Genomic DNA, 27,603 nt, shown 5'->3' with positions numbered 1-27,603 from the left:
CTGATCTTTCTTCTGCTCCTTTCACAGAGTCCCTGGACCCTGACTCAGTCGCTCTGGGCTAAGAAGCGGACAGCAGGTGTGGTGCGGAGCAGAGGGCTCTTCTCTGCTTCCTTACTTGCCGTTACTTATCGCCTATAAATTAGTATGTGTCGCTGCCGAGTATTATTACTTCTTACTGTGTACCTGGCCCAGTCCCGGGACTTTTGTTTTTGTGGCCCCCATTTTGTTGTTTGTGTCTTTTCTTGGCTTATGGCCACATCCTGGTGGTGCTCGGGCATCATATGGGAGACCAGGGATTGAACCCAGGTCAGCTGCCTGCAAGGCAAGTGCCCTGCTGTACTATCCCTCCGGCCCCATGGCCCTATTGTGTTTTAGATTTTTTTTTCTGAGGGGGCTACTCTGGGGGTGTGGGGGGACCGTGTGGTACAGGGGGGCCACATGCAGTGCCAGCTCCAGCCCTGTGAGGGGTCTCTCGGCCCCGCGCTGTGGTCTGACGCCATCCAGTGAGAGCTTTGTCTTCGCCACGTGCAGTCCCTTCCACTGGATGTGCCATCACCGGTAACCTCCCGGCAGCAGACACAAGGCCCCGCCTGAGCTCTCAGCCAACACACCGGAGATGCACAGGGGTTACTCCTGGCTCTGCACTCAGGAATTATTCCTGGCGGTGCTTGGGGGACAATATGGGATGCTGGGAATCGAACCCGGGTCGGCCACGTACGCGGCAAACACCCTCCCCACTATGCTATTGCCCCAGCCAACACTTTCCTAATCCCATAGGGCTTTTCTTTTTGTGGTGCTGGGGATCGAACTCAGGGAAGGGGCAGGAGCCCTGGACTCAGGTGACTGGGCCTCTGGGGGCCAGGTTGCATTCGGGATCCTAACCCCAGGGCAAGCACTACCTGTCACCTTGCTGGGAAAGCCACACCCCTAGCGGGCCCGCAGCCAGCCCTGGAAGCGAAAGCAGGGGACTCTGGGCCCCGCTGTCCGGCCCCGCTCCAGGCCACCGGCCAGCACAGGGTGCCACTGGGCCACTCGAGCAGAGCACAGCTTGTCCCTGCCAGCCGAGGTGCTGTCAGAGCCGGGGTCAGCTGGCTGCCCTGTTTACACAGTGACACGGGCCTCGGCTCTGCCTGCCCGGCCCCGCCGGCAGGGAGACACAGGAGCGACACCTGGCGGCCCGAGGGCAAAGTGCACGCGTTCGTTCTCGAGGACAAAGGCTAAAGGAAGCAAGTTTCTCTCATTTTATTTTAAGAAGGACAAAAATTGTTATTAAAACATCTACATTATTATCAAGATACTAGACCTTATGAATATTTAATATTAAAGTGTGGTATTCGTAAATTTTTAATCCACAGACATTTTAAAAGGACCATTTGAAATTGATTACTGCCCAGCGGAGAGATGCAGCCATCCTCCCTCTCCCCCCCAGCCCCCCAGGGACACTCGCATCACCGGTGCCCCCTAATCTCACGCTCCCATCAGGCCAACATCCTGTTTCCTCAACCGGGGGCGGGCACTGCCTGGTTCCACTCAGTGTCCCAGTCTCAGCTCTCGAAATATTTCCTGACCACACCCGCTGCCCGACCTGGGGGAGCCTGTCACAGAGCAGAGCCCGGGCCCAAGGGCTGCTGGACGGGGACACGCTGAGGAGACCCTCAGGTGGGAGACAAACACCCACCACCTTTCTGCCCTGGGAAGCCCGCCGGGTCCCGGCCAGGCGCACTGAGGGGTCGGCCGTACGCTGCACCCCACTGCCTCCCACTCACGGCTCCCTACGAATCCCTCCTTAATGACACAAGGATAGCTGCATCTTCCGGCCCAATTCTTTATATTTAGCCCTCAATAGAAGTGATTGCTTGGATACCACACACATATATAATATTATATAGAGCGATATATTTAATACCTGTGTATATATGCATCACGGGGCGACATATATACACACTAGGAACGAGGCTGGTGACGAGAGACATAACACCACGGATCGGGGGAGACAAGTGTCAGCCACGTTCATGGCCACGGCCCCACCTTGGGCGTGGTCTCTCCTCCCCGCCAGCCACGCCACTGGCACCCCAACTCCGCAGGGGGGAGGGGAGGAATGCATGCCACGATTATTGGGAAAAGGGTGGACGACAGCGGCCCGAGAGATGGGGGGGGCTCTCTGTGGCCCTGTGCCCATATCTTACCATCATCACTAGCTATCCCTGCTGGAGGGAGGGAAGGGGTCCGCCCTCCTTTCCAGCTCACCCCCAGACTCTAGCCTTGCTCCCCGGTTCCTTCCGGGCGGGGCCCCACGCCTTGTGCCGATGTTGTGAGGCATTCTGGAATGTCTTAGCGAACCAGAGGGGCTGGGCCTGCCCTCGGGGGTGGGAGGGGGAGGGGGGTGCACGCAGACACAGCAGACGAGAGGGATGGGGCAAGGGCTGGGGGTCATGGGGGTCAGCTGGGGTCCCAGACAGCTAATGAGGCCTGGGGTCTGGAGGGACTCAGCGTCTGAGTTGTTCTGGGCCTAGGCGGGAAGGTGGGGAGAGCCGAGCCCGGCTGGGGTTCAATCTCTCCTCCCCATCATCTCCATCACCTCCTCTCCCGGTCTCCCTCTTCAAGCAGAACCCCAACTCCAAGGTGCCCTGCCCCTCACCGCCTTGCAGGGGTGACTCCGGCGGGAAGGGCCCCCCTCACACCCCCGGTGCTGACCTTACTGCAGAGGCCTGTCTGGGACCGGACCCCCGCTCCCTCTACTTCAGTCTTTCGCCCCTGCTGAGCGCGAAGGCTCCAGCCGAGGCCTGGCCCTGAGTCCTCTGCCTGATCGACGTGCCCGGTGCTACCTGGTGCAGGGAGCTGCACCCCCACCTTCCCGGGGCTCAGTTTCCCCTTCTGCAGAGTGGGAGGTGGGTGGAGCTGGGTGGTCTGGGAAGGCTCTGAGGAGCTACTCTACATTCAGTCTACATTCACAAGGGAGGGGACCCCGGGGTCTAGCAGGGGCAACGCGAACATCATCCAGCCCAGCCCCTCCCATCCTTCCACCAGAAGGGAGACTGAGGCCCCCCCACAGGTTACGTGTCCCCAGCTTCCTCCCTCCCGGGACTGCATTTTAAAGCTAATTGGGGCCTCCTGCCCTCTGTCTGCCCCCACCTGCCTCCCGGGGAGGCAGGGTGGGGGCAGGGAGAAGGGCCCTTCTGCTGCAGATTCAAGTGGGGGCCCCAGGCTCCCCAGCCCTGAGCGTTGGGCCCCCCTTGAGGAGCAGACAGAATTTAAAGCTGAAGGCTGGAGCTGGAGGGGTCGGCCCTCCCCCAGCCGGGAGAGCTGGGGGGTGGGTGGCGGGAGGGGCGGCCCAGGGTGGCAGTGGGGTGAGTTGGGGCACCCGTGGCTGCACGCTGGGCAGTCAAGAGGGCGGACGGAGCCCTGGAGCCGGGGGGCTGCGGGGTGAGAGCAGCCCCCAGGCTCACTCCCCCCCACCCCCCCACCCCCGCTGGCCCTAGGTCGTCACCCGTGGTGGAGGCCTGGCCCTACTCCCCGGAGCCGGTGCCCGGGGCGGCCGTGGGCGCCTCAAGGCTGGCGCCGACAGGGCTGTGGTCCTCCTGCAGCAGGAAGTTGTATTTGCCGAAGTCGTCGTCGCGCGGGCACAGCAGCATGTCCTTGCGGGCCTTGGCCAGCTTCTGCTTCAGCACCTCGCGCCGGTCCAGCCACTCGTTGAGCTCCTCCTGCCCGTGGGCGCAGCGACACTTGTCCCCGTCTGGGCAGGCCCGGCCCTTCTGCAGCCTGCGGGTGGGAAGCCGGGGGCTCATTGCCTGTGCCCTCCCCACCCGCACCTCTCCCAGGGGCAGCTCCAGCCCCTTGGGTCCTGGGCCCATCCCTGCACCCTCGCCCTCCTGCAAGATTTGCCACAGTCACCCAGTAGGGGTCCCAGCCTTCAAGCACCCAGGCCAGCTCCAGGCCCGGAGGGAGGGGCGGCAGTGAGGATGGCCCCACCCACTGCAGGCCTGATGGGCGTGGCCTTGTTATGCCCCGCCCACACGGCCTGGGGGTGGTGCCCGGGTTGAGCCCCTCCCAGCCAGGCTGGAGGGGGCGTGGTCTTGAAGTATCCCCGCCCACTCAGGCTGGGGTTTGGGCACTGGGGCTGAGTCCCTCCCACCCAGGCCTGGAGGGGTGGGGAGCAGAATGGCCCCATCCACTACAGCCTGGAGGGGCGTGATTTTGGTAGGAAGTGCCCACATGATCTGGGGGCGGGACCTTACGGTATCCCCGCCCACCCAGACTGGGGTTGGGGCTCTGGGGCTGAGTCCCTCCCACCCAAGCCTGGAGGGGCAGGGAACGAGGATGGCCCCACCCACTGCAGGCCCGAAGGGCGTGGCCTAGGTATGCCCCGCCCATAGGGCCTGAGGAAGGGCAGGATAGAAGGGGCGTGGCCTCGAGGTATCCCCGCCCACCCAGGCTGGGGTTGGGGCGCTGGGGCTGAGTCCCTCCCACCCAGGCCAGGAGGGGTGGGGAGGGAGAATGGCCCCACCCACTGCAGGCCTGAAGGGCGTGGCCTAGGTATGCCCCCGCCCTAGGGCCTGAGGAAGGGCAGATAGAAGGGGCGTGGCCTCGAGGTATCTCCGCCCACCCAGGCTGGGGTTGGGGCGCTGGGGCTGAGTCCCTCCCACCCAGGCCAGGAGGGGCGTGGCCCGCGTGGCCCCCACACCTGTCGCACAGGCGGAACTCGCCCATGGGGAAGCGGTAGGCCCAGCCGCTGGTGTCGCTGTCCGAGGTGAACACCTTCTCCTTGTGCTTCTCCGACTGGATGTGCTGCTGCCACTGCTTCTTGCTGTTGCTGTTCTTGCCGCACAGCCAGCAGTGGTAGCCCATCTGGGGGCACAGGTGGCATGGGTGCCCGCTGCAGTGCGGGACCTCCCCGCCCTCCACCCCGGAGAGGCGCGGCCCTGCCCACCGCCCCCGCACCGGGGTCTGGCTCTCGCGGGGCCTTACCATGATGTCAGCATAGTCCGTGGGCATCTGGATCTGCTTCTCCCCTTCCCGGGAGCTGATGGGGGTCCCCTCCCCAGGCTTCCCGGGGTTGTGTTTCTTCAGCCACATGTCGTAGGTCTGCTGCATGTCCAGGACTGGCAGGGAAGGGACCACACGGTGAGGGGCGTCTCCAGCCATCTGCCCCCATCGCATTCTCTTGGGAGGTGAGGGGGGGCCTCGGGGCATCAGGGCCTGGCCGCCACAGAAGACCCTGAGGGCACAGCCTGGGCAGGGGATGGAGGAGGGACCCAGGCCCTGCCCACTCACTCTTGTTCTCCTTCATGAACGTCCACATGTCCCGCTCCTCCGGGCTGTGTGCGAAGGAGCAGTTCCCCACGTATTGGCACTTGCGGCCGTTCTGCGCGTGGATGCAGAGCTGCGGGCAGGCGAGGGCACCCGCTGAGTCCCACGGCCCAGCAGGCAGGCTGCCCTCCTGGGTCACCCTGGGCCCCACCCCAGAGGTGCCCCCACCCAGCCCCCCTGGGGCTCACGTCGTATTGCTGTGGAAAGTTGCGGATGGACGGCAGTGGCCTCACTGACACCCACTTCCTCTTGGCCTTGGACATCACCAGCAGGACCCGCCGCTCCTTGGTCCAGCTGCAGGACAGAGTGAGGGTGGGCGTCAGGGCAGCCCCTCCCTGGACAGCCCAGCTTCCTGGCCCCTGGGGCTGCCTGGGCCCCTCCTGGCACCCAACTCACCAGTGCCGGGCCTTGGCGCTGCAGTACTTGAGGTCTTTGTCGGGCTCCACCACCTGCCCGTTCCGCCAGCACTGGCCGCACACAAACTTCATCTGCAGATCAAAGGTGCTGGGCCCATGGGTCCGCGGGGTGCCCTGCGGGGAAGCAGGAGGAGGTGACAGGCGCCGGGGCTGAGCTCGCATGCGTGTTCTTTGGGGGCCTGTGTGGCACAGCGCTTGGCACTGATTCGGGCACAGCATACGACCGCAGCCCCTCCCTGTCGGCACGTGCGCCACCCTCCCACCCCCACCATGCGTGAGGGAAATGGCAATTGGTCCAACTGCTTTTTGGAAATCGCTGTGGAGCTTCCTGGAGTTAAAGATAGATCTACTGGGGCTGGAGCGATAGCACGGCGGGGAGGGCGTTTTGCCTTGCACGCAGCCGACTGGGGTTCGATTCTCAGCATCCCATATGGTCCCCCGAGCACTGCCAGGAGTAATTCCTGAGTGCAAAGCCAGGAGTAACCCCTGAGCATTGCCGGGTCTGACCCAAAAAGAAAAAAAAATGAATAACTTTGGCACTTATTTTTGTCACACATCAAAAACTTAAAAAAAAAATTTAAAAGAAGAAACCACGTGTTCTAAGCTATTCCTGGCAGAATTATTCAAATAAAATTTGGGGGGTGAGCAGGATATCGTTCCGAGACAGAGAACCTGGCGCTCAAGTTTGAATCCCTGGAATATCCAGCACCACGTACGGTGGGGGGGGGGGGGCGGGGTATATTCCACTTGTTTGTATGGTTACTTGATTAACAGTGAACAGAATAGTTGATCAGTGGGGTTATTATTTTTCCCTTTTGTTGTTTTTGACTTTGGGCCGTCCCAGTGGTGCTCAGGGATTGCTCCGTGGGCGATCAGAGTGGGACTACGTGTATCATATCAGATGCCCAGCGTCAAACCCAGGTCAGCTGCCCTACCCACTGTACTATCTCTCTGGCCCCCCCGATTAGTGATTTTTCAACCTTTTCACATCGGTGGTGAACACTGGCCGCAGCCCAGCAGCTGAGAACTGGGGGTGGGGAGCAAGTTCCCTGGGAACAGAGATGATGGAGATTTTGGTTTTTGGGGTTTTGTGTTTGGGCCACACCCATCTGTGGTTAGGGCTCACTCCTGGCAGTGCCCAGGGAACTCTGTGGTGCCAGGGATCAAACCCAGGTTGGGGGGCTGGAGCCACAGTACGGCGGATCAGACACTTGTCTTGCATGCGGCCAGCCCGGGTTCAATTCCCAGCATCCCATATGGTCCCCCCGAGCACCTGAGGAGTAATTCTGAGTGCAGAGCCAGGAGCAATCGCTGAGCATCCCTGGGTGTGGCTCCCAAGTAAAACCAACCAACCAAACAACCCAGGTTGGCGGCAAGGCAAGTGCCACCCCCACCCCCCACTGCACTATGGCTCTAGCCCCTCCCATCAGCCTTTTCGTACAGCCGTCACCCCACAGTGCTCGGAGGCCACCACGGGCATGGCTGGCGGTGCTCAGGGGCCCATGCGATGTGGGGGTCTGGCTCGAGGCCCCCTTGAGCTCCTTCTGGCCTCACATCTGCACGCTTCTGACACTGTCCTAATACTTACAAGGATCACGGCCAGGGAAAGGGATGGGGTGGCCCTGGCGGGGGTCCCGGCGCCCTGGGCTTACCACGCCGCTGCTGCCCTTCCCCGCGTGGGCCTCCATCTGTTGCCAGTACTTCTTGGATTCCTGAACGATGTCCTCGTGGGTCATGCCTGAGCAGGGGGCAGACACAGGCGGATGTCACCGAAAGGAGCAAGGCTGAGGCCTGGAGGCATCCGCGCCCCCCTCTTCCCTTCCCCTGCAGGCCCAGGCTGGGGAGTCCCGTTCCCACCAGGCTCTGCAGGGATGGGGGAAGCCCTGTCCTCTGAGGGGCTTATTTACTGGCTTGAGGGCCAAGGAAGTTGTGGAGGGCACAGGGACCCCTGGCCAGGGCACGGCTCCTGGCTCTCCCACCTGCGGGGTTAAGGAAGTGTCTCCAGGGGCCTCCGGCCTGGCCCTGCTGTGCCTAGCAGAAACTGCTCATCTGCTCTACCTGCCCGGCCTAACCCCAGGGGCCACAGCTCTGCCACCCCAGCAGAGTTCCTTCTGGCCTCACATCTGCACGCTTGACCTTCACCTCCTCAGGATACAGCAACAACCCCACGCGTCCAGACGCCCAGCCGTCAGCCTGGACCCTGACCCTCATCTCAGACTGGTCCACCTGATGGCCCTGTCCCCTCTACCTGTGACCCAGAGCCATATGCCACTCCCACCTCTGGCAGCCAGCGGGACTTTCCAAACGGCATGTCTCTTACCCAGAGCACTTCCCACCCTGACTGTCTCCAAGGAGAGAAGCCCACCCTCCCCCCAGCGCCTCTTCCTGTTCTGCTTCCAGCCCTGGTCTCTGACCCCTGCTCCCCAGCAACTGTCCCTGGGGGGCTTTCTCCTGTCTGCACTACGCCGGAACCCTCTCCCCATCCTGGATCCCACATGGGGGTCTCCAGCCTGGATCTCTCCTGCCTGCTCCCTGGCTATCTGCTCAGCACCTCACCACAGCCTGGCCGGCAGCTCTGATGGGGGGTCCCACCTCCCCCAGGCCCCTCTTCCTATGGTCCTATGACCTTCACCTCCTCAGGATACAGCAACAAACCCACGCGTCCAGACGCCCAGCCGTCAGCCCGGACCCTGACCCTCATCTCAGACTGGTCCACCTGATGCCCCTGTCCCCTCTACCCGTGACCCATAGCCATCTGCCACTCCCACCTCTGGCAGCCAGCGCGACTTTCCAAACCACCAGGGGCCAGGACGCGGCTCAGGTGTGGGGCCCTGGCCGGTGGGTTGGGGCCGTGGGGTGGATCCCAGCACAGCACGCCTGTCCCCTGGCCCCGCCACTGAGCTCCCGGGTCCCCGCTGACACTCCTGCCCCACGGCTTCCAGCCCTGCTGCTCCTTTGCCTGCTCCATGTGTCACCTCTCCGGGATGCCCCAATTAGGTCCCTTCCGGTCCTGCTCTGCTGTCCTCACAGTACGAGGCACTTCAGCGGTCGCATTGCCCCCTTTTTTTTTTTGCTTTTTTTTGGGTCACACCCGGCGATGCTCAGGGGTTACTCCTGGCGGTGCTCAGGGGACCCTATGGGAAACCGGGTACCGAACCTGGGTCGGCCGGGTGCAAGGCAAACGCCCTCCCTGCTGGACTAGGGCTCCGGCCCCTATTTAAATGTTTTGTGTCTTTGTTTTTTGTTTTTGTTTTTTTCTTTTTGAGTCACACCTGGCGATGCATAGGGGTGGCTTTGCACTCAGGAGTTACTCCTGGCGGTGCTCAGGGGACCCTATGGGATGCTGGGAACTGAACCCGGGTCGGCCGCGTGCAAGGCAAACGCCCTCCCCGCTGTGCTATCTCCAGCCCCGCAACGCCCCTTTTTGTCTTAGAAGACACTGATGGTTGGATTCCCCCGGTCACCCTCCAAGAAACTAGGACGCGCCGAGGGGGACAGTGTGTGTACCCAGGACCCGCCTGCGGGTGACCAGCCCTGAAGGCACGGAGCGGGATTCCGGGCGGGTCCCTGGGCGGGACAGGGCTTCCCGGGCGGGAGGGACGGGGGTCCGGGCGTCCCGCTGTGGGGGCGCACCTGAGTACTGCTGGAGCAGCCAGACTTTGAGCTCGATGAAGCTGTGGGCGAAGTGGCAGCTGTCCTCCCGCAGGCAGCCGTAGCGCACCTCGTGGCGGCACACGTCGAACTGGAAGTGCTCCTGGAACTGGCGGATCTTGGAGTACTTGAGGGAGGTGGAGCGGACGATGTGCACCAGGCACCTGCGGGGGCGGGGGGCACGTTGCCGGGGAGGGGGGCGGTCAGCCCAAGAGGAGGGCTTCTCCATGGTCGCTCCCGCCCTATTTTGGGGGGCCACATCTGGTGGTACCCAGGGATGCTCAGGGAAGCGCTTGTGGTGCCAGGGGCTCCCTGGGGTGCAAGGCAAGTGCCCTAACTGCCGGGCTCTCTCCAGCCCTCCCACCCCATGAACTCGATCACAGATGTGGGGGGATCCCCCACTCGGGCAGCCTGGGTTTTTTTGGGGGTCACAATTGGCAATGCACAGGGGCTCCTCCTGGCTCTGCACTCAGGAATTATCCCTGGCGGTGCTCAGGGGACCCTATGGGATGCTGGGAATTGAACCCGGGTCGGTCATGTGCAAGGCAAACGCCCTCCCGTACCGGTCCAGCCCTGCAGCCTGGGTTTGAAGCCAGCTGCGGCTGCCCCCCGAGAGGCAGGGGGTCACTGCTCTCTACTCTGGAGCTGGAGGAACCCAAAGAATGCCCTCTGCGGCCTGAAATCTCAAGGTACCCCCAAGGGACTGAGGCGGAAATGGAGATGGAGGGGTGGCCCGAGAGGCACTGTCCCGCAGAAAGGGAGCTGGGAGCACCAGCTGGTCAGAGCACTGTCAAGGACAACGCCAGCCCCTCTGTGACCTGCCAACGCGAGGGGCAGCCGAATACCCACGGAGGGGGGCTCGCAGTGGGGCCCAGGGGAGGGTCCGCCCCAATCCTTAGCTGCGCCCTCACTTGTTGCTGTAGAAGCTGTGCTTGGCGGCCAGGTTGGAGCACACGGACGGAGAATCCTTGGTGCCTTTGCTGATGATCCGAGGTTTGCTGTCAAAGCAGATCTGCCCGGGACGGGGTGGGCGGGGAGGGGGGGGTGTATGGGCCGGGACCCCGTGCAGGGTCTGGGGGGCTCACATTGACCCCCCACCCTTACTCGAGTTCCCGCTCTCCCTCTCCCACCTCCCTCCCTGTCACCCCGGCATACTCTGTGCCTCAGTCTCCCCAACCGTAAACCAAGAGGTAACCACATTTGCTGTGTCCTCGGGGTTCCCCGAGAAAGTCACGCAAGGCCTAAGTGCACCCCGCCTCCCTGGCCGCTGCCCCCGGAGGGGGGTCTGAGTAAGACAAACTCATGGTGGGACAGCTGGGGTGCTCAGCTGCCGGAAGCCTGGCTCCAGAACGGGCCCTCAAGAGGCTGTGTGTGGCTGGGGGCGTGGGAGGACGAGGGGAGCCCCAGACGGAAGGGCCACAGCTCAGAGGGCCTCGGGGGACAGGGGGAGAGCGAGCAGGGCCTGGAAGCCAGCCCAGCCGTTGGGGAGGGCACCCGGGACATTGTGGGAAGAGAGGGCGTTGCTTATTCCCTGGGGCCAGGGGTGCCCCCTGCCCCCTGCCCACTGCCCGGGGCGGCGTTGGCTGCAGGGGAACAGGACCCCTGCCTCCCCACCCCCCACCGGACCTGACTCTTCCCAGCGGGCGGCAGGTACCTCGCAGAGGAAGGTGAAGATGCCCTGGTGCTCCTTGAGGAGCTTGGCGATGGTGAGGCTGCCGCGCTGGACGCCCCCCAGCGGGTCGAAGAGCAGGTCGCGGTTGAGGGTGCCCTTGCGCTCCTCCGTCCACACGTCGATCTCCTCCTGATGGTAGGCGAAGGTGCAGTTATCCCCGTACTTACAGTCCTGCTTGTTAATCATGTCTGCAAAGAGGCAACAGCGACGTTCCGCCAGGCGGGAGGGCAGCCCAGCCCGGCCCCGCTGCCCACTGCCCGCTGCCCGCTTCCCACTGTCCCCTGCCCCTGCTCCACTGCCTACTGCCCCGCTGCCCACTGTCCCCTGTCCCGCTGCCCCCTGCCCTGCTAGCCACTGTCCCTGCCCCCTGCCCACTGTCCCCTGCCCAACTGCCTGCTGCCCCCTTCCCCGCTGCCCACTGTCCCCTGCCCTGCTGTTCACTGTCCACTGCTTCACTGCCTGCTGTCCCCCACTGCCCTCTGCCCCACTTCCCACTGCTATGCTGCCCACTGCTGCCCACTGCCCCCTGCCCCCTACCCCCTGTTCCCCACTGCCCCACCGCCCCCTGCCCTGCTCAGCCTAGCTCCCTCCAGGGGTGCGGGTGGGTGGTCCACAGACCTTCAGAACCTGCCCGGGGCTGAACAACAGAATTGGTTTTTGATTTTGTTTTGGGGGTCACATCCAGCAGTGCTCAGGGTTTACTCCTGGCCCTGTGCTCAGGAACCAGTCCTGGTGGGCTCATGGGACATGTGGGGTACAGAGATTGAACCCGTGCTGGCCGCGTGCCAGCCTTACCCACTGTACTCTCTGTCCGGCCCATGAGCGGCAGAATTGGAAAACTGCTCACCCCAGGCCGGACCCCATCTTTGCTCTGCTCTGACGGTTGGGGAGGGGGCTCTGTGGGGGATCCCAGCTCTTCATCTGCAAATCTTGGCATTCCCAAGTCCCATAACCCCTGGGGATACCTCCCGCGTGCGGGAGGGTTTGCGAACACGCAGCAGCGACAAGGCTGGGCTCAGGGTTCGAGCCTAGATGGCCGAGTTGGTGGCCGGGCCGGGCCATCGTGGGGACCAAGTGGGGTGACAAATGCCTCACTCTGCACCCCAGGAGAGGATCTGCTTCCTCTCCCCACAGCCCTGTTCTAAGTTGGCCCGATCCATCCCCCCAACCAGGCCCACATCCCGGGGGCTGACCGGACTGGGGGAGTCCCGAGGAGAGATTTCCCAAGACCGGGCCAGCCTGAGCGGGTTCAGAGCTGGTGAATATTGGGGGGAAAGGTGGGGGCTGGCGGGGCGCTGAGGACTTCAGGCACTACAAGCTTCTGGTCCGTAAAGGCTGCGGAGAGACACTGCCACCAGGGGACAAAGGCGGGGCCTGGGCCACCTCCCAGAGCCTCACTGTCCTCAGCAGACTTGCTGTGAAAACCTGAAGGCTGGGTTCAACTGCCCAGGCCGCAGAGATGCCCAGAAGGCTGAGCACAGGAGCTGGAGTCCAGCGGGGAGGGCACTTGCCTTGCACATGGCCAACCGACCCAAGTTCAACCCCTGGCGCCTCACAGGGTCCCCAAGCCCCACCAAGAGTGAAGCCTGAAAATAGTTAGGAGTTATTCCTGTACGCTGCTGGATGTGACCAGACACCCCAAAAAAACAAAAAAAATGGGGGTGGGTAGGAGGGAAATTAGGGACATTGGTGCTGGGAAATTACACTGGTGGAGGGATGGGTGTTGGAACACCATATGACTGAACCCAATCATGAATAGCTTCGTAATGCTCTATCTCACAGTGATTCATTAAAAAAATAATTTTTTTTAAATTAAAGAAATAAAAAGAAAAGGCTGAGCTGAGTACAGGCATTGCTCACAGGAGGTCCAGGCTAGATTTCTGACACCGTGGGGTTCCCTGAGCACCAATGGGAATGACTCCACTCCTGAGCACAGAGCATGAACAGCCTCTGAGCAGTGCTGGGTGAGCCCGAAAACATAAGCACCACCTGGCAGGAAGGCAACACCTCAATACCTCAGCAAAAATGGGGTCCGGGGGCTGGAGCGATAGCACAGCGGTAGGGTGTTTGCTTTGCACGAGGCCGACCCAGATTCGATTCCCAGCATCCCATATGGTCCCCCGAGCACCGCCAGGAGTAATTCCTGAATGCATGAGCCAGGAGCAACCACTGTGCATCGCCGGGTATGACCCAAAAAGGAAAAAAAAAGGGGGGGCAGCAGGTGACACAGAGGCTGAGCGGTGCCATCCATGTGCACTTGAGGCCCTAGGTCGCATCTGAAGCACTGCCAGAAAACACCCCAAAAGCCAGAGGGTCATCCCGAGAGATCACTCAATGGGCTGAGCAAGTGCCTCATCGGGGGGTGGGTGGGGGGAACCCAGACTCAATCCCCGGTACTGCCTTGTCCCTTGAACACCAGGGGAAGCAACCTCCAGGCAGGGACAGGAGGAGCCCCTGAGCACCAATGCTGTGGCCCCAAAGCAAAAGAGGCACAGCCCCAATGCCCTCCTCACGCCCTGGGATGACGGGAGTTACAGGTCAGTGTGAAGCGGGTCCTCATTGGTGCTGCTCTAACTGCCTTCGTGGGGTCTCCCCATGTCCCCCCGCACAAACTCAGGGACCCTGTAGTGCCAGTTGGAAACCCCCCTCCAGCACCAGGACACAGGCCTGTGTCAGGGGTCGAAGGCCAAAGGCAACACGAATGACCCACGGACCGTGGAGCCAGCCTGGGCAGGGCCTCCTGGAGGGGGCCCCCGGAACCCCCGCGCGGCTCCGCTCGGGGCCACCTCAGGAGCAGGGTCCGGGCCGCACCCACCTTTGCACAGGTAGTAGGAGCCCACGAAGCTGGTCTTGGTGGGTCGGGGCCGGATGCGCTTCCACGTCTGGTCATCGGCGGCGCGCAGCCGGCCCAGCAGGGTGTCCCGCTTACACTTATGCTCCAGGCCCTCACGGTACGTGTAGTCGCCCGCCCTGGGGCCTGGGGGAAGGGGCAGGAGGTGACCGGGAAGCAGAACTGGAACGTGCACAGGGTGGGGACCTACTCCCCAGAGATGTGGCCCCCACCTCCCTGTGACCCTTTCTGGGCGCGCCCGGAGGACAACAGGCCCCAGTGGCCACAGATGGGCACCGGGCCCTGCCTCTCTTTCTCTTTCCTGGTCCTCTCAGAATCGCTGCCCCAGGCAGGGACAGCCCCTCAAAGAGGACAGGAGGACAGTCTTTAGAAGGCCCCTGTGTCACCCCATGGGCAGTGCCAGGAGCTCTGGGCAGCATGAGGGCCACGCAGGGAAGCATCTCCACACAGTCCCCCCCCGCCGACACCACCCCCACACTCCCCGGAAGGCTTTGGGGGACACCGCCCAGCACGGGCCTGGACAGCAGGGCCCACTCCTGGTAGTGCTCCCACGGGCAGAGAAAGGGCTGCGGTGGTTGAGCCTGAAATCCAGGGACCACCCCTTATCCCGAGTCCTGTTTGGAAACTCCAAGCTGTGACCTCTGGTGGTGGAAAGATCTAGAGTCTAGCAAGGATCCCGGCGTGCTGAGCACTGTCTCTGGACACTGGTTCCTATGCCCAACCGCTTTCCCGACCTCCTGGGATTTGCAGTGTTAGCAGCCCAAGAACGACATTTCCCAGAATCCTCTGCCCCTGGTTCTGGGTCAGCTCCAGAGTCCCCAGTGAAGCCAGGAAGTACCAACTCCTGCTCATCTCCCGGTCTGCCTCCCTTCCGGCAGCCCCGAAGGCCTGACTCTGGCCTCCCAGCCCTCCCTGCTGGCAAGAAAAGGAAGAACTCAGGGTCCAGCCCATCCCCCATGGCACGGAAGACCTTTTCCTTCTCAGAGCCAGCCAGAGAGGGGTGCCCTTACCTGTTTTGGGGTAGCAGAGCTGGCAGGCCTGCTTGAACTCATGGGTGGCAGCCAAGGGGTTCTTGATGAGCAGAGCCGTGTTGGGCATGGAGGGTTCCGGCTGAGACAGGCAGAGGTGGGCATGTGGGGGTGGGGACAGCTGAGCCACTGGGGCACTAAGCCCGGAGACACCCCGGTCCTGACCCAAAGCACACCTGAGGTCCAGAAGCTTCTGTTGTTCTCTGCCCTCCCATCTGGGGAACTTCCTGTGCCCTGATCTAGGGACATAGAACATCGGACGGGGACCTGGGGGATGTGCATGGGTGACTGACCTTGGCCAAGACCTTTCCTAGAGTGGAAGCCCAACACACAGGCAACCACACGGGCCCCCCACCACGCCTCCAGCCTGTGTTGCCTACAGCCCCAGCCGCCAGAACCTGCAGCAGTGGCCTGTCACTCACCGAGGGCGCAGGTTTCTGAGTACCGCTCGGGGGCCGATGGTCCTGGGAGTTGGTTTCCTCTGGACGAAAAGACACGGGGTCACCTGCCATGCGCTAAAGGGACCCTCCCAGGGCAGTGTGCCCAGGTCACTCAGCTCGCCGACATGCACCAGCCCTTCCGGTACAGTGTCCTCCTCTCTGCCCTGGACAGAGGTGTCCCAGCCTGAGCTGGGCTCCTACTGCCTCCCAGCATCCCGCAAGGCTGCGGTCCTGCTTGGCCCCAGGTGCTGAGAGCAGCCACAGCCCCTCCCAACTGCTCTGCTCATCTGCAGACACCGGCGACAGCTCAGGGACAGGGGCGCAGACCTGGACCTGTCCTCATTGACCGACTATCACCAGGAGTGGCCCCTAAGCGCCTCTCCCCCCACAAAAAAAAAAAAATAGACCCAGTCAGCCACCACCTCCTCCAGGGAGTCTCTCTTGGCTGCCTGTCCTCTGTGGGACCCTACAGCCCAGCCCAGCCCAGAGCAGAGTGGAAGGAGCCCTTGGCCGGGCCTGCAAGCCCAACCCCAGCCCCTCCAGGAAGGCCACTCGCCGTGAGCCCAGGACCCCTGGAGGCCAGGAGAGAACACCAGGCAGGGACTCTGAGTGCTAATCCCAGCTCTGCATTTTGCCCCTCCGAGGTCCTGGGCACACAGTGACTCAGACCAGGAGGCCTCAGACCACCAAGGGAGATGGGCAGATGTGGGAGGGGCGACCCAAGCAGGGGGCCTCACCGGGGAAGGAGTCGGGCTTGTCCAGGGAGCCGCGGGGGGAGCCCAAGCTGCTGAGGGCGTCTAGCCGGGGCTCCGAGAAAGGCAGCAGGTCCAGGGGGTCCAGGGCCGATCCAGGGGGGTCCAGGGCGTCCAGCACAGAGGCAGCCAGCTTCTTGGAGGGGTCCATGACCAGGCCGAAGGAGGCAGGGGGCAGGGGGCTGGAGACCGGGATAGAGCCGCCCACCACGGGAGGCAGCAGCGGGGTCCCCCCGGGGAACACAGGTATCAGCTGGGGCAGCTCGCTGGGCACCCCGCTGCCAGGCAGGTTGCCCTGCACCAGGGACTGCAGGGTGGACAGAGGGGCATGTGGTCAGAGGAGATGGGCCCTGAGGAGCCCAGGCCACCAGTCTCCACTCTGCCCAATCACGCCCCACTCAGTTTTTGGGTTTTTTGGGGGGTCGGTTGGGGCATAGCTGGCGATGCTCAGGAATTACTCCTGGCTCTGAGCTCAGGGGTCACTGCCGGTGGGTTGATCACATGGGGTGCTGGGGATCAAACCTGGGTCAGCTGCGTGCAAGGTAAACGCCCTCCCTGCCTTAGGGTGTCTCCAGCCCCCTACAGGGTCTTTATCCCCCCTGGGCTCTCATTGCCCTTTGCCGGAATTTTCTGCAGCTTGCGTCCCAAGAGCGTCCCTTTCCCTTTGGAAGTCTGATTCCCGGACTGGGTCCCACGGTTGGGACCTTCCCACCAGTCCTCATAGGACATAAAAAAAGTGGGGGTCTCCAAGGAGCTCCAGGGGAGCGGGGTCTACAGGACATAAGTGGGGGGGGAGCCTCAGAAGGTGGGGCACCTGTAGGGTGTGGGCGTGGCCGCAGGAAGGGGCGTGTCCAAGAGAAGGGGAGGGGACTCGGGAGGCGCAAGGCACCTGCAGGGGCGGGGTGGGGACAGGGCCCAGGGAGGGACCAGGCAGGGGCGGGGCGGGTGGCGCTCACCAGTGAGTCCAGGAGTGTGTCCAGCTCCGGCCCAAACAAGTCCCCGTCAGAGAAATCGTCGGGGCCCTCTGAACCAGGGAGGGCCCGGCCACCGCTCTCCAGGGGGCCCAGCAGGTCCAGCACGTGAGGGAACAGGGGCAGCGTGGGGGTGGCAGGGAGTGGGGCGGGGGAGCCCCGTAGGTCCACGTAGCAGTCTGTGGAGGATGGAGGGACTCAGGAGCCGCAGGGGGCGCTCTGGCGGGGATGGGGGCGTCATCCCGGGCCCTGAGGTCCAGGTGCCCGGAGTCCTGCTCCCTGGGGGACAGCCTGCTTCTCGGTGAGGCCGAGGGGCGCCCCAGAGGGCCAAGGGGATACCCCACACACCCAGCATTGCTCCACATCCTCCTGCCCCTATTTCCTTTCCTCCTTCTAGGGGGCTTGACCTGCCCCGCCTTCCAGGGCTCTTGGGGGTGAGGGGCTGAGCCCCCAGAAGGAGCAGGGCCAGTACCTGTTTCGATGTCATCAATGGGCCCCAGTCCGTTGGGGCTTCCCTGTGGAGACAGGACGGCGGGTCAGGCTGATAGCTGAGGAGTCACTGGGCACACTCAGGGGCCGCCACCCCCACCTAAGTGACCGCTGAGGCTGACTGAGGCTCTCAGGGCGCACTTAGGACACTCTCCGCAGAAAAGGAAAGGGCCCCCATTTCTCAGGCTCCCAGAAGGAGGCAGGAGCTCAGGGAACCGGGAACTGGGGATCCCACCTGATGATGTTGGTGGGGGACAGCTTGGACCCACCCCCCACACTATGCTCAGGGGCTCAAGGCGAACCTTGCATGTCCACCCTCAGCAAAACAAAACCCAAACCAGTGCTCAAAGCAAAACCTGCTGTCCCTGCAACAGGCTGGAGGGACTGGAGGGATGGCACAGGGGTCAGGGCACCCGCGGGCCTGAGAGTGTGTTTGTGGGGGGGCGAGGGGTCAGGCGCCCGCAGACTGGAGAGACAGTGTGTCAGTGTGTATGGGTGTGTGTGTGTGGGGGGGATGTTAGGGCGTCTGTGGGCCAGAGAAACAGTTCACGGATCAGGGCACTTGCTTTGTACGTAGCCGACCCAGTTCGATCCCTGGCACGGCATCGAATCCCCGGAGTTCCACCAGGAGTGAGCACCACTGGGTATGATCAAAACCAAAACTAATAACAAAAACCAATAGTTGCACCCCGTTAAGCCCCTCAACCCCGTTAAGCCCCTCGGCTCTCTCCCCGCTGGCTCTCTCCAAGACTCTGTGACTTTCTTCCCGCCTTGGTTTGTTTTCTTGGGCCACACACAACGGTGTTGGTTCAGGGGCTGCTCTTGGTTCTGTACTCGAGTAACCCCTGGCATTGCTTGGGGGCCCCTATGTGTGAATCCCCAGCCCCCCTGATGAAGCCAGATAAGTGGGGGCTGGGGGGGCAGAGTGGGAGACCGGCTCCTACCTGGTGGGTCACACCAGCCGCGGCACCATTGCTGAGCGGAGAAAAGTTTTCCAGTTCCTGTCAGAGATGGGAAGGGGGGAGGTGAGGTGCTGAAAGGTGCTCAGGGCAGCAGAAGGACCCAGCCCGGCAGTGGGGTCCATGGAACCCTCTGTTTTCCACCCCGTGTCTCTGGATCAGATCTGCCCGTTTTCTTGCCTGCTGGAACCCAGCAGAGACTCTTGTCTCGCCCTGCAGAGACCCGGGGGGTAGAAGGGCCCAGAGACACCCCCTGATGCCACACGCCAAGCCTGCACCCTCCCGGCTGCCTGCAGGTGCAGTGCCCACAGGTCAGCAGACAGTGATGGGTCTGGGCTGCCCCTTCCAGGACGGTTCCAGAGCTCAGTCAGCGGCAGTCTCTCCCCTCTGTCCTGACACGGCCCACTTCCCCCACCCAAGCTTCTGGTCCTCCCTGCAGGCGTGCTCCCGTCTCTAGATCCGCCTACCTGGGGTCTCTTATAAGCTTTCCTGACTCGCAGCCCCAGCTTCTGGGCCAGTTCCTGTCCGAGCTGCGTCACGCTCTCATCCTGGGAAGGAAACCGCCAGCCACGTTGGCCTGCTGGGCTCAGAGCAGCACCCCAGACACCCCCTGGGGGGCAGGGGGGACCAGCCCAGCCCCTTCTCCCTCGCTGTTGCCCCAGGGGCCCTGGAGGGGACACTGGCGACCCGCTGGGCACAGCTGGCTGAATGGAAGCCAGGTTTCCCTTTGAGTTTAGGAAGGGGCAAGGGATCCTAGGCGACTCGGATTCTTGTTTGCTTGTTTCTGGGCCACGCTGGACCATGCCAAGGGGGTGCTTGCAGCGTGGCTGAGGGATCGCTCCAGGCCCTGGGGCTGGAGAGCCAAGCTTGGGCCCCACCTGCAAAACACACTCTTCAGCCTATCACAGGCCCCTCTGGCTATGGTTTCAATCAGTCCTGTTTGTTTTGTTTGGGGGTTACATCCAGCGATGCTCAGGGCCTTACTCCTGGCTCTGAGCTCAGGGATCACTCCTGGTGGGCTCGGGGGACCATATGGGATGAGGGGGATTGAATCCAGGATGGCCGGGTGCCAGGCAAGTGCCCTTCCCTCTGTACTACCACTCTCCTTCTCTGTATTTAAGTGGGATCAAGTTATAGTGACTGTTTTATCATGTCTCCTTCACCAAACATCTTGGAACTCTGCCAGCCCTGGACGTGGACCCCACAGAGGGCTGCTGGGGGCCCGAGCGGTTGAGGCCCAGGCAGGCTGCAATAGTGGTTTTCAAACTTTCTATCCCTGTGGTACAGTAGCAGCTAATGGACCTAGTTGGTAACCACTGACCTAGCACCCACCTAGTCCCAGCACCAGCACCCGCCTCCCTCCAAGCCCCTGTGGCCGCAGAGTGTGCAAGCAAGGGGCCAGGAACATCACTGGCCTCAAGGGGGTCTGGTCTAGAGTGGGAGATCACCCAAGGAGGAACAGAAAAGGAAGGGGCTGGGGGCCGAGCCACCGAGGGGCCACAGGGCTCAAAGTCACCTCCCCAACGAGCTCCTGCAGCCCAGGCCGAGTGGGAATCATTCGGGAGTCCCAAAAGCAGCAGACTCAGGGGTCTGTGCCTGTGATCCCCGAGAACCAGGGGCTCTTCAACCTAGAGTCCAAGCTCCTGCCCGGGCTCCTGGCTGGGTTGGGCAACCAGCCCTGCTCCCCACTTTTATTTCTTTTTGGGTTACACCTGGAAATGCTCAGAGATGATTCACAACTCTGCACTCAGGAATCACTCCTGGCAGTGCTCGGGGGACCGTGTGGGATGCCAGGGATTGAACCCGGGTCAGCCGCGTGCAAGGCAAACGCCCTACTGGCTGGACTATCGCTCCGGCCCCCCTGCTCCCCACTTTGAGGGGGGAGACCCAGCTGTGGAGCCGCTGTGAAGGCGGGCACGCGTGGGGTCCACCAGGGACCGAGTCTCAACAGTGGACTAGGCGGAACGAGGAGGGTGAATGAGAAGAGTGACACCAATGGAGCCATGAGCATTTCCTGACCCCGCTCAGGAACGTGCCCACGGCCTAGTTGACCGATTCCTCCCCAGCCCAGCTCCTGCTTCTTCACTCTGCTAGCCCAAACCTTAGGCTCTCCTCGCCCCGCCCAAGCCACACCTCCTCCAGGGAGCCCCCTGTGCTCTCTGCATCTCGGGGGCAGCTGACTTCTCTGAGCCCTTTCACCCCTGCTACTCCGGGGCCAGAGGGGGAAAGAGACCATCTGGGCTTGGCGACACCATGCAGAGGAAGCGCCAGGGTCAGCGGTGGAGTAGTCCAAACCCTGGTGCTGTTTGCCTCCTGTGGACGACAGCCCCTGAAGGGCACCAGTCTGGATACTGCGGGTGCTTGGTAAAGGCATAAGTGCATGGATGGGTTGAGGGGGCAGCCACGTGCCAGGAGGGGGCAGAGTTACTTATCCTCTCTGGCAGCCCAGACGTCAGGGGCCCGGCACACTGGGGCGCCCGTCGGAGCCCCCCTGACCCCCCTCCCCCCTGCACCGTGTCCCCTCCTGAAGGGTCCAGAGGGAGCATGGAGTCTGGGGGGCCCCGCCTTGGCTCTGCCGCCCCTGGCGGCCTAGGCGAGCTCACACGGAGCCCAGTGCGAGTGTGCGGGACGAGAGGGGAGACTGAGGCGGGCGGCACTCACGTGGGGCAGGGCGAGCGAGCAGCGGCTGCTGCACTCGTAGGCCTCCTTGTGGCGGCCCAGCTCCGTGAGGGCGCGCGCCTTGCGGAACAGCGCGCGGATGTTCTCGCCGTCCAGCCCCAGCGCCTTCTCGCTGTCCTCCAGCGCCTTCTCGTACAGGCCCTGGACCGGAGAGGGGCGGGGGGCCCAGGTGAGCACAGACAGAGCAGAGCCCGGGGCAGCCTCGAGGGTCCCAGCCGGAGGGGCGGCCACCACCACCTGGCCCGGCAGGACACGGACCCTCAGCATCCCCTGGGCACGCACACGCCGACCTCCCCACCTGCCTTTGGCCCAGAGCACTGAGGAGCTGGGGGTTCCGAGAGGAAATTAGACAGGAGGCAGGGACCAGAGATGCAGCCGGCAGGCAGGGCGTTTGCCTCTCACGCAGCTGCCCAGGTTTGATCCCTGGCACCCCGTACGGTCCCCTGACCCACCAGGAATGGCCCCTGAGCACCGCCCAGTGGGGGCCTGAAAACCAAACCAGCAACAAAACGCCTTCCAATGAAGAGATAGCCAAGGTGCTCCAGGCTGGGGGTGCTGTGCACAGCTGGAGCCGAGAGTTGGGAAGAGAGGAGACAGATGCGTGTGTGCGTGTGTGCGTGTGTGCGTGTGTGCGTGGGGGGCGTTTCTGCATCAGGCTGGGCACAGGGGCATGGAGGGGGCCACGGGGAAGTGTGGGGTCGTGGAGGCTGCTGTGGGTGGGCACAGGGGGACCCTGCGGGGGGCTCGCCATGGTGAACTAGCAGGAGAGCAGGATCATGGGGGAAGCTGCGTGTCACCAAGCTGAAGTCACAGGGGTGTGGGGTCACGGGGGTCTCGGGGGTCACGGGGTCAGGCACTCACCATGCTGAAGTAGCAGGGGTGTCGGGTCACTGGGGTCTCGGGGGGTCTCGGGGGGTCTCGAGGTCTTGGGAGTCGGGAGTCAGGGGGTTGTGGGTCACGGGTCGCGAAGTCGGAGGTTGGGTCAGGGGTCGCGGGGGTTGTGGGTTTAGGGTGTCAGGGTTGGGGGGTCGTGGGGTCAGGAGTCAGGAGTCGGGGTTGTCAGGGTCAGGGCTTCTGGGGTTGGGGGTCAGGGGTCGTCAGGTTCGGGGATTGCAGAGTCGAGTCGGAAACTGCAGGGGTCGGGGCGGGTAGGGGTCGCGGGGGCTCACCATGCTGAAGTAGCAGGGGTGTCGGGTCACTGGGGTCTCGGGGGGTCTCGGGGGGGTCTCGAGGTCTTGGGAGTCGGGAGTCAGGGGGTTGCGGGTCACCGGTCGTGAGGTCAGAGGTTAGGTCAGGGGTCGCGGGGGTGTGGGTTTAGGGGGCCAGGATTGGGGGGCCGTGGGGTCAGGAGTCAGGGGTCGGGGTTGTCAGGGCCAGGGCTGCCGGGGTTGGGGGTCAGGGGTCGTCAGGTTCAGGGATTGCAGAGTCGAGGTCGGAGACTGCAGGGGTCGGGGCGGGCCAGGGGTCGCGGGGGCTCACCATGCTGAAGTAGCAGGCCGCCCTGTTGACATGCAGCTTGCACAGCAGCTCGCGGGGCAGGGCCACCTGGTCGGAGGCGGCGTAGTCGGCCACGTTCAGCCCCTCCATGTACTGCACCAGCGCCTGCTTGTGGTCCTCCTCCCGGAACAGGTCATTGCCCTCGGCGAACAGGTTCTGGACCAGCTTGAGCAGAAAGGCCTGGCCGGGACGGGCACAGGAGCTCAGGGGCTCCCGCTCAGTGCCCCCTGCCCGGGACCCCCGACCTCCGGCCGCGCCCCTGCACTCACCTCATACTCTTCTTGCTTCAGGGGGAGTGTCGACCTGGCAGGAAGGAGAAGGCACAGCTCGGGTGAGCCCCGGGACCCAGGGATGCCCCCCGCCTCCGCCGTCCCCTCTGAGGTCCGAGGCTGGCAGCCCCGGGCCAGCCTCTCATGCCCACCGGCCAGGAAGCTCAGGGCCGAACTCAGAGCAGTGGGTGCAGCACCCCGCGCCTCTTCCAGGCCCCTTGGTGGGAGAAGGCAGGGTGAGAAGGAAGGCGGGCTGCTCGCCCAAACCCCCAGAGAGGGGAAGCGAGGGGCCAGGGGCACCAGGGGCACCAGGGGCACAGCGCAAGGGCCTGGCTCAGTGCTTGGCGCCTTCTGATGCCACAGCTGCTGCCTTGCCGACATCACTGGGGTCGGAGACAGTGGCCCGAGCAAAAGAGTGAGATGTGTATGCGTGTGTGTGGGGTGGGGGGGAATGGGGACCCCATCAGCCCAGCTTCCTCTTTACCAGGTCGCACCAGGTCTGAAGACCCCCCTTATCTGGCGTCAAAGGCCCCCCACAAGCAGTGGCCACCAGCCAGTGCAGATCACAGCAGGCCCAACCCCGTGCCCAGAGGCGGAGGGTGCAGGCTTGAGGGAGTAGGGGAGGGTGATGAGGTCAGTGCTGAGGGAGGGGGTCCTAATGCGGCCAAGGGGTCCCTCGGGCATCCCAGGGACTGTCCACTGCAGAGCTCTCACAGAGCTCCCGGGCAGAGGGGAGACCCAAGGGAACAATCACCTCATACCCTTAGCCCCCCCCCACAGGAATGAGGCTTCTCTCCACTTCACAGATCCGGAGGCCACCCCAAAGGACGAACATTGGACCAGAAGCCAGACCTCGGGGGCACGGCCCCCCAGAAACAAGGACTGAAGTGAGACACGCCCCCGTGAAAGCACTGAGAGCCGTTTCCTGCAGACTCCCCAGACTGGCCTGGGTAAATGTCAGCTCCCACCCATGGGCACTGAGGGCCGGGCCTGGCCCAGGGGAGGCGGCAGGAGCCCTGTGGGAGCCACACAGATGCGAGTGGGGGACACATCCGAGTGCGCCAGGCTGGACCACTTACTGGATGAACTGCAGCCCCTTCTCGATGTCCGCCTTCCGTCTCTGCCTCTCCATCAGTGTCTGCGGAGAGAACACGGCCGCGGGCAGTCAGGTTCACACCCTTCACCTTCGGCGCTGTTTCTGGCCAACACCACTCCCTACTCTGATATCACACAGGACACTGGACCCTGATGGCCTCCAGTTCCATTAGGAGAAGGCCAGTGTGGCTGTGGCACTAGCAGGTATTTGCCCAGGAGCCTTCTGGACTGTTCAGGACCACCATGGCCCCGTGAAGCGGGCATCAGACAGGGTCATTTACAACATGCCCAAGCAAAACGCCCAAGCCCCTAGGCATGGAAATGTCCCATGTCCACTCTCAATTTACCTCCTCAGGGAAGGATGGTATAGGTGGTTTTTTAGGGACTAAAAATTAGAGGTGGGGGGCTGGAGCGATAGCATGGCAGATAGGGCATTTGCCTTGAACACGGCCGACCAGGGTTCGATTCCCAGCATCCTATATGGTCCCCCGAGCACCGACAGGAGTGATTCCTGAGTGCGAGCCAGAAGTAACCCCTGTGCATCGCTGGGTGTGACCCAAACAGAATAAAAATTTAAACAATGAAATAAAAGTGAGAGGTGGGCGGCCAGAGGGCTGGGACAGCAGGTAAGGTTTTTGCCTCGCACACGGCCAAGCCGGGTTTGATTCCCAGCATTGCAAAGGGTCCCCCGAGCCCCGCCAGGAGTGACCACTGAGCTCGAAGCCAGGGGTAGGCCTGAGTATCCTCTGGTGGCCCCAAAAGAGAAAAAGTTTGAGAGAGTCACACAAGAGCCTGGGATGCCATCCTGGCAGGAGGCGCTGGCCCCTGCGGACTGTGGGACCGTGAAGCAATTGCTGTTTGAACATGGAAGTGGCTTTGGGGCCGGAGACCCGAGAGAGATGGAGAAGAGCCAGCTTCGGACATCCTCGTCTGCTCTAACCGTGGGTAGAAATGCGGACGTGCCGGGGACAGTGAGGAGCAGCTCACAGGACGTGGAAGGAAAATGATTCTTGCAGAGTGGCAAAGAACTGAGCTGACTTGGGTTCAGGGTTTTGCGGGAGGCAGCTCTCAAACAGTGCAACTGGATACTCCGGAGGGATTGCTAACCCACAGGGAGTGCACCCGCCCAGCTGATGATAAAGGAGAGAAGAGAGCAGAAGTGAAGAAGAAATTGCTGAACAAAATGAACCAGAAAAGGACTGGGGATGTGGCTCAGCGGAAGGGCACTTGCCTTGAGTGTGCCGGGTTCTGGGTCTGATTCCCAGTACTGCCCCAAAGGAGGGAAGAATAGGGGATGTGACGCCAGCAAGAGAGACATCGCGGGGCTGGAGCATAGCGGCTAGGGCATTTGCCTTGCCGACCGGAGTTCGATTCCCAGCATCCCATATTGTCCCCCAAGCACCGCCAGGAGTAATTCCTGAGTGCATGAGCCAGGAGTAGACCCTGTACATCGCCGGGTGTGACCCAAAAAAGTTAGAGAGAGAGATCGCTAGGGGCGGGAGCAATGGTACAGGGGGCAATCACTTGCCTTGCATGTGGCCGACCCGGGTTTGATCATAGTCCCCTGAGCACCGCCTTGAGTGATTCCTGAGTGCGGAGCCAGGTGAGAGGTCACCAGTTTGAACAAAAGGGAACTAAAAACACCTCACAGGATGTCCCACAAGAAAGCGGCCTAAACATTTGAGATTCAAAACGAGTGGACTGCAGAGCAGTTTTTGTTGTTTCTTGCTTGTGTTTTAGGGCCACACTGGGGGGATGCTCAGAGGTTACTCCTGGCTCTGCATTCAGGAATTACTCCTGGCAGTGCTCCGGGGACCATATGGGATGCCGGGGATCGAACCAGGGTCAGCCACATGCAAGGCAAATGCCCTCCCCTCTGGGCTGTCGCCTCGGCCCCCACAGAGCACTCTGGCTGCAAACCTGCTATATCTTTCCAGAAACGGGGAAGCCTCATTTCGAAGGTGCCTGAGCTCACAAGTGATTCTGAGATCATCAGGGCTCCAGGGCTGAGAAGGGTGAGCACTCTCCGAACTGCAACAACCAGAGAGCGAGGCCTTCTCTGCAGAGCACTGTGGCCAACATCGCCGGAAGGAGCAGGGCAGCAGGTTGCCAGCCCAGGAGCCAGCCTCCTTCCTCCCTGGCACGGCCCTGGTCCATCCCCTTCCCAGTTCCTGTGGTGCACCTGCCCTGGGCTGAGCCAATCCTAAGGGGCCTATTCCCTTGCCAGTGATTGGCTAATGCCAATGCACGTGACTTGACTTGACTCCGATGAATGAGAAAGGACGAAAGTCACCCCCCCCCCAGCCCCTCCTCCTGTTCCAAGAAGACAAACGCATCCTGAACTCTAGAGCCGGAAGAGAAAAGACCAAAGACCTGATTTGTCTGAGCCAATCAACTTACCTGAAAACTAACTACCCAGCCTCACTTGAGTGAGATTAGGACAATCTCCCCCAGGATTCCCTTTTACACGAGTCCCAAAGTCTCCCAGATGCTAAAATGCTTTCCCCCTTTGATCCTGAAATTTCACTGCCAAGAATTAAGCCTACCCAAATCCTCATACAAGTACTCAATTGTATTGGCACAGGCGGTGCTTATTTTTTTTTTCAAGTGGAAGAAAGAAAAAAAAGAGAGAGAGAGAGAAAGAGACCTTAACGCCCACCAGTGAAGAACTGATTTAATTCAATTACAGTATTTCCACAGCCCTGGAATGCAACTATTGAATCTGCACGCACTGTCTTGAATCTGCCTGTGACTGAGGTTGAGAATGAAAGTAGGTTTCAGAACATGATGTGTTATATGATCACATCTCCATGCAACGTGTGTACAGAGAGAGTGAAAGAATAAATCTGATATATAAGTAGTGTGGGAGAATAAATCTCTGGAGAGTGGAATCCCACAAGGGGCTCCAGGGCACGGGACACTTTCCTTTGGCTGCTCTATACCTTGGCACCATTTGGATATTTTTGCATGACTCAGTATGAACCTTATAATCCAACATACAAAAGGAAATGACCCAGTGAAGGTCTGTCCGGCAGTGCCCAGGCCGATTTTAAACCCGGAGCTTTGGATCTGTCAAACTACTGACAGGAAGCAGGTAGGTTTTCTTTCCAACTTGGAAAGAAAATTATTTGGGCTGGAGCAATAGCACAGCAGGTAGGGCGTTTGCCTTGCATGCGGCCGACCGGAGTTCGATTCCCAGCATCCCATATGGTCCCCTGAGCACTGCCAGGAGTAATTCCTGAGTGCATGAGCCAGGAGTAACCCCTGTGCCTCGCCGGGTGTGACCCAAAAGAGAAAAAAAAAGAAATAAAATGATGGAGTGAGGGTGGGGGGTATGTGGGTGCATGTGTACATGCGTATGCATGTGTGTGGTGCTGAAGATTGACCCCTGGACCCCACACGTGCAAAGGCCGGCGTGCTCCAACCCCAGTCCTGAGGATGACAGCATTTAACTTTTGTTTGGGCCACACTAGGGCTACTGCCCTACTTGATGCCAGGGGCCTCTCCCAGCTGATCTTGAGGGACCG

The 27,603-nt window shown here is 61.9% G+C and overlaps 1 protein-coding gene across 1 annotated transcript in view; it reads right to left on the bottom strand.

Moving 5' to 3' along the window:
• Positions 1-1,227: 1,227 nt before the first annotated feature.
• Positions 1,228-27,603, bottom strand: part of ZC3H7B (zinc finger CCCH-type containing 7B) — a 41,660-nt gene continuing 15,284 nt past the window's right edge. Inside the window, exons 2-23 of the mRNA XM_056137547.1 lie at positions 24,061-24,119; positions 22,982-23,015; positions 22,695-22,892; positions 21,198-21,356; positions 19,004-19,084; positions 18,522-18,578; positions 17,561-17,603; positions 17,074-17,267; positions 16,103-16,424; positions 15,348-15,406; positions 14,908-15,007; positions 13,862-14,023; positions 11,029-11,234; positions 10,286-10,386; positions 9,357-9,538; positions 7,376-7,461; positions 5,704-5,837; positions 5,496-5,601; positions 5,272-5,380; positions 4,966-5,099; positions 4,682-4,845; positions 1,228-3,759 (exon numbers count right to left, since the gene is read on the bottom strand). Coding sequence (XP_055993522.1) covers positions 3,507-3,759; positions 4,682-4,845; positions 4,966-5,099; positions 5,272-5,380; positions 5,496-5,601; positions 5,704-5,837; positions 7,376-7,461; positions 9,357-9,538; positions 10,286-10,386; positions 11,029-11,234; positions 13,862-14,023; positions 14,908-15,007; positions 15,348-15,406; positions 16,103-16,424; positions 17,074-17,267; positions 17,561-17,603; positions 18,522-18,578; positions 19,004-19,084; positions 21,198-21,356; positions 22,695-22,892; positions 22,982-23,015; positions 24,061-24,113 — 2,937 coding nt within the window. The 5' untranslated portion in view covers positions 24,114-24,119 and the 3' untranslated portion in view covers positions 1,228-3,506. The remainder of the gene's footprint in view (positions 3,760-4,681; positions 4,846-4,965; positions 5,100-5,271; positions 5,381-5,495; positions 5,602-5,703; positions 5,838-7,375; positions 7,462-9,356; positions 9,539-10,285; positions 10,387-11,028; positions 11,235-13,861; positions 14,024-14,907; positions 15,008-15,347; positions 15,407-16,102; positions 16,425-17,073; positions 17,268-17,560; positions 17,604-18,521; positions 18,579-19,003; positions 19,085-21,197; positions 21,357-22,694; positions 22,893-22,981; positions 23,016-24,060; positions 24,120-27,603) is intronic.

The sequence above is a fragment of the Sorex fumeus genome, unplaced genomic scaffold (genome assembly GCF_029834395.1).
Source record: "Sorex fumeus unplaced genomic scaffold, SorFum_2.1 ptg000125l, whole genome shotgun sequence".
In the NCBI taxonomy this organism is placed as follows: Eukaryota; Metazoa; Chordata; class Mammalia; order Eulipotyphla; family Soricidae; genus Sorex; species Sorex fumeus.
Note: the sequence above shows the minus strand (reverse complement) of the source record. Positions and strands in the feature narration are given on the sequence as shown.